Here is a 6,000-nt window from a genome sequence, read left to right as displayed (position 1 = left end):
CCTCTCCGATAAAGCAGTAGCTTTTAGCTGTTTTATTTTATTTGGTCAGGAGCACTGAAAAATTCCAAGCTACAGTAAGGGATAACATCTTAAACGGTGTTGGAGTTTGACAAAGGTCTACAGGCTTGTGCATTTTACACAGTTATCTACTTTCCGTAGTTTTGTTTCTTGAGCTCTAAGTGGCTTCTCGGAAACTGCTAGGTTAAGCAAACAAAAGAAAAAGGAAAACAGACTGCGGGACTCTTGAGACTCTGAAACCGTAATCTAGAGCGAACCGGTTAAGCCTTCAGAGACCGGAGAGGAGGCTGCGTGCGATTGGTAGGCAGAGCAAAGACATTAGTCCAGGATGCCGGGCAGCTGGATAGCGCCTTCCACCAGCACACACATAAGCCTTCTTAACCCAGAATGGCCGGGGGAGCTGAAACGCGTTCCCACCCTCTGTCCCACTAAAGTAAATAAGTGAACCTTGCTTCAGATGAACTGCAAAGGATAGTCTGCAGATATATCTATAGATATATAGATATTAGGTGTTTCGACCTCTCTCCCAGGAGATGGGCTAGGCGCCACCTGCCAGCGTCTTCAGCTGTCTCCCTCCCTGACCTGCTGGGGCGGAGAGGAGGCGGGGGAGGATGCGGCGCGGGGGTGGCCACCGCACATCCGGGCGCTCCTGAAGCCGGCCGCTGGCTGCATAATTGATGGAGGGCCGGGCGCAGCTCTGGGTGTGCTGCTGGCGCGGTCAGAGTGTATCAGGGGAGGAGGGCAGGGCGGCCGGCCCCTCCCACTCCGCCTTTTCTCGAGTGTCCTGCCCCCGGGCCTGGCAGCGGGCGCCGGGCCGCCGGCGAGTGTGCGCAGCGACTCCGGGCACCGACGGCGGTGGGTGCGCGAGGACCGCGGCGGACCTGCTGGCGCCATGCGCTCCCTCCCCAGTCTGCGGGGGCCCCGGGCGCCGCCCCTGCCGCTGCTCCTCCTGTGCCTCCTCGCCCCGGTGCGCCGGAGCTCGGAGGACGGCCGTACCCCAGGTGTGATGGTTTCTGGGCCAAGGAGGGGGCGGAGAGCGCGCGGGGATGCTGGCTACCGCGGGTGGGGAACGGCGTCCGCCTCCTCCCGTTTGCCACGCTAGGGTTATCTAAACTGGCCGAGAGGTCGGTGCGGTTCGGGCTCCTCCGCTGGAACGAACAGCGCCCTACGAGACGGGGTCGTGGGCAGTAGGGCAGTGTCTGGGTGTTCCTAGGAAAAGGGCGTGAGGGTACGGGCAGGAACAAGGCAGCGACTTGGCCTCCGCTAAAGTGGCAGGATTTCTGAAAGCCACATTTCCCAAGGCCCTTCACTTAAATCGATAGTGAGGCTTAAATATCCCCTCCTCCCTTCCTGGCAGGTGGGTTGGCTTTGATGATGTTTTTTAGAGCTGAGCTGAAATAACACAACAACAACCAAACAAAGCCCCACGACTTAAGGATAATAATGTGTGTATCTTCTCTTCTACCTTGGTCTTTGAAAACAAAGACCATGGGTTTTTCTTTGTTTGTATTTTTGGTTGTATTATTAAGACACTGAAAGAGGGATTTTGGTGCAAAGCATCAGGGAAACGAACACCAGATTTGCCATTTTAGCTTCACCTGTTTATAATTACTTTTTATGGTGAAAGTAGTCCATCTAACGTACTTTCTAATGCAAGTTCCTGTGTTATAAATTTCAAAGTATTAGCGGCTGATTAGGATAACAGACCACCTCCAAGTTTGCAAATATTGCCCATCAGTAACTAAAATCAGGATATTATTCTACACAAGGTTTCGAACCTTTAATAGGAATTCATTTTTTATGAGCTTATAGCATGTAGATTTTTTGTAACATACTTTGAAGATGGAAAGATAATCAAATAATAAGATTACTCATTTTTAAATAAATGTCCTTTAACAGGCCTAGCTGTTAACAACTTGGACAAAACATTTTGGGTTGCCTCAGTTTCTAAATTTCCTCACCCCGCTTTGCAGCCACCTTTCTCTTTTTCATTCACACCACTTATAAAGAATGGTCAAGGACGTTTTCTACACCCTGGGCTATCCCTGATTCACCTATCATTCACCTGAGAGTACTACACTTCTGAGGACCAACGCATTCTAGGTGTGTCCTAGAACTTTGGTTCTCGAGTTGGCTGTATGTTGGAATTACCAGCGAGCATTAAAAATGCTGATAAGTGGATCCTGCCCTCAAAAATTCTGATTCGGTTGGCCTGGGATTCAGCCTACACGTGAGGAGTTTTAAAAGCTCCCATGTGATTTTAATCATATGATCCTAAGCAGGTTGAAAACCACTGCTTTGAAATGATATGGCCTAGAGAGTGCACTGTTGGATAGGTATTCCATTGGTATCAGGGAGTCAGGTTTAAATTGACACTTAGAGCAGACTTCCAAAGAGAAAAGTAGGAAACAAATGAAGGTGGGATAAATTAACAAATAAAGTTTTAAATAAATAGAATGATGTATGTATGTACGGCAGATGTCTGTGTGTGTATGTAGCACAAGTCCTGTCCTTTAAGCTCCACTTAAGCTAAAATTATGGAAGAATGTGACATATAAAAGGCATGAAGTTACTTAACATTTCATTTCAAGGCAGAATTAAAACTTGTGAGGCAGCCTCATCTCACTTTATAGATACTGTATCGATCTCGGTGAGGTTCAGTTTCCTCCTTGCTAAAGACTGGCTATTTTTTACCTAGGTGCTTTTGAACTACTTGGAAGTAGGTGTTCTATAAACCTAAGATTTGGGGCCAAATTTTAAAAATAAAAATGTTTATCATTTTTTATCATAAATATATCATATCTACTATGTAACAACTGTGTGCGAGGCATTGCACCATATAGTTTATAGCTCTATGGGTTAGTTTTTATTATCCCTGACTTTCAGATGAGGAAATTGGAATTTAGAGAGGCTAAATAGTTGCCTAAGTACAAATGATTAAGCAGTAGAGCAGGAAATTTAGCATGTTCAGTCCGATTCCAAATACTGTGTTCTTAAACTCAGTTGTCTCTCTGAGATGAGTGGGTATGTTTATGAAAGTTTGGAATCACTGACAGCAGAGTGTGGATACAAATGCTAGATTTGGGTTGTAGGGCTTCCTGACTCAGTTTGAGTCCTGGAATAAAGTTGGCACAAGGACTCACCTTAACTCTTTTAGACTGTTTTAATTAAATAAGAAATGTAGAATATCTTTATGAAGGAGAAATATTACATAAATGGGAATATTTAAAAATCATTATTATTACTCTTATGGGGGAACAAATTGAAGGAAAGGGTCATGCTTATCTTTTGAAAAATGTTTGCAGGGGAGTCATTTGAAAGGATCATTTTTAACTTCTAAAGGATGTTGCTTACATGCTTCCTTGATCAATGCCTCCTTCCTTTCTAGAGACACACAGAGCAACTGCCCGGTAGTAAATATTTGTTGGAACAAATATTCGAGTACCTACATATGCCTTACATTGTTAGTCTATATCTAAGCAGAAAACTTTAGCAGTTTTTACCTTTCATGGCATTTAAACTTTAAAGGAACGGATGGGATATAAGCCTGTCTTTAATAGGGTTATATCTGAGGCATCAAAATTTTGACCCTAAATTACCATCACATTTGAAATTACATTATATACACTTTTGTTAAGAATTAGTTCAACTGGCTCTTCCTCGTCCTGGTCTTTTATCCCCACCTCTCATCCCCATCTCCTTCCCTTCCTTCTGGGAATGAGTCCTGTAGTCATTAGGTGGGGAAATGCGGAAGCATCTCCCCCGTTGAAGGGACCCAAACTGTTTCAGATCAGGGAATTAGAAGCTGAGCCCAGTCAGGATGGCATCCAGGTAGGAGGGCAGCCCCGTGTAGAGTGTTAGAGCCGAAGCACATGAGGTGGGCGTTCCTGCAGAAGGGTGGTCTGGCGAGAGGCCTCAGCGCTGAGCAGAGTGACAAGGGCTTCTACACAGCTATGGCATGCAGGTCTGATCCTGATCACAGGATGGAGGTAAAGCATGCAGGAGCAGACAGTGCAGGATGCTGGAGCCTAAGTGGGTGAGGAAGACATCTCTTTGGGGCCAACAGGAGATTAGTTATATATGGGGGGATTGATCAAATAAGTAAAGCTGGTGAGGATAATAGAATCTAGGTTTTTCTCTAGAGAAGAAGGAAATAAACGGGGAAAACTAAAATGAACCTTGTGGTGTTGGACTGCAATTGGCAGCATTAGCGTGAATTCATGACTTTAAATATCTATCTCTATCCATGTCTTATGTCTATATATATCTATATAAATAGATGCATAAATATAAATGTGTATGTGTAAATATATGTATAATGCATATATGTGTCATATATATTGACAAGTGATCCCTGAACACAAAGGTTAATCTATGTATAATTTATAGTCAGCCTTCTGTATCAGTGCATCTGAAGATTGAACCAACCATAGACCATGCAGTAACGTAGTATTTACTCTTGAAAAAAATATGCGTATAAGTGGACCCTTGAAGTTCAAACCCTCATTGTTCAAGGGCCAACTGTATATATGTATGTATATTATACCCATTATATATATGTTGTGTGTGTGTGTATGAATATGTACACATGTATTCTTAGGTCTGCCCACTGCGATGGAGCAGTGATGAACATACTTAGTACCCAAATCTTGACTCTAAATACATTTTTTTTCACTAATAATAACTTGGACTTTTTATAGAAATGGCTGATATCAGGACTGGAGTGGGGAAAGGATAGGATAAGCCTGGAACATCTTATGCCAGAAAGCAGTGAAGTGTTCAAAGAATAATGGGTGATGTCAAAAGGATACAGAAGCCAAAATGAAGTGGGTACGAATGGACAAATAGAGCGGAAAGTAAATAATAACACTAATGGACTAGTATCCATATGCACTGAATAATGTCCATTGAATTATATAGGTATTCATGAGTACATACTGAACTTAATTAATTAAATGAGTCAGTTGAAAATCTGATGAGGCACAAAATATTATATAGTTTCAAAGTAACTTCCCACAAAATTGGCATTAATGAAAAGGGAGAAAGAATAACTTCTAAGTGGAGAAGCCTGGCAGACACCACTTTAATCAAATGATCAGAGTGTAAATCAATAAAGAAAGAAATAAAATTGTGTGTCATCTGATAGGATGCAGTGAGAAGAACACAACATCTCCTCTGTGATTTTCCTGCCAAAGATGTCTACTCTGAATGTAATCGTATTACAACTTAACTATCCTGGAACTTTCATAAGCACCAAGGTCATAAAAGTCAGGAGAGACTAAAGCTGTTTAGAGTGAAGAGAATAGAGGGACATGGCTCATGACAGCTCATGTGATCCTGAGCTGAAACCTTTGACTAAAAAAGTACATTATAAAGACTTTTGTTGAAACTTAGATAAGATGTGGGATGAGATGATAGTGCATAAATGCTAATTTCCTGATTTTAACAGCAGTATTGGGGTGAAGTGGACTATGTCCTTTGTAGGAAATAATGTTGTAATGTTTCCGAGGTCGAATGGGTCATCAGGTGACCAACTTGTTCCCCAGTGGTTCAGGGGAAACATTCTTTACTCTGTACGGAAAACTTTTCTGTTAGTTTGAGATTGCTTGAAAAGCAAAAAGAATTTCAACTCTGAGAAAGCTTGAATTAACAGACAAACTACAAGGATAGCTGAGAAACAGTCATCAGTTTATGTAATTAGGTACGATTTTCCAAAGGGGTATTTGCCCTCAAACAGATACAGATTGTAAGTGTTGAGGCCGTCTGTCCTAGATTGTAATCTTTTCAAGTTACTTTTGTATAGCTGGCCTCACATATTTCACAATATTAGGTGAACCTCGGAAATAACTTAGGACACACACATTGACATAGAAGGAAAAAACCTCACAATGGTTTACTAAAATTAAACTCTCTACTCCTAATAAAACATAGTCACTATTCGTGCACAACAAAATATCTCAAATAATATATTGTTAGTATAGA

At 42.3% G+C, this 6,000-nt stretch overlaps 1 protein-coding gene across 1 annotated transcript in view; it reads left to right on the top strand.

Annotated features, from left to right (window-relative positions):
* Positions 1–695: 695 nt before the first annotated feature.
* The window catches only part of EMB (embigin), a 40,854-nt gene continuing 35,549 nt past the window's right edge, over positions 696–6,000 (top strand). The window contains exon 1 of the mRNA XM_065875166.1: positions 696–1,019. Within this exon, the coding sequence (XP_065731238.1) occupies positions 911–1,019 (109 nt within the window). The 5' untranslated portion in view covers positions 696–910. The remainder of the gene's footprint in view (positions 1,020–6,000) is intronic.

Source organism: Phocoena phocoena, chromosome 3 (assembly GCF_963924675.1).
Source record: "Phocoena phocoena chromosome 3, mPhoPho1.1, whole genome shotgun sequence".
Taxonomy (NCBI): domain Eukaryota; kingdom Metazoa; phylum Chordata; class Mammalia; order Artiodactyla; family Phocoenidae; genus Phocoena; species Phocoena phocoena.
The sequence above is the reverse complement of the archived record's forward strand: the minus strand, read 5'-3'. Positions and strand labels throughout refer to the sequence as shown.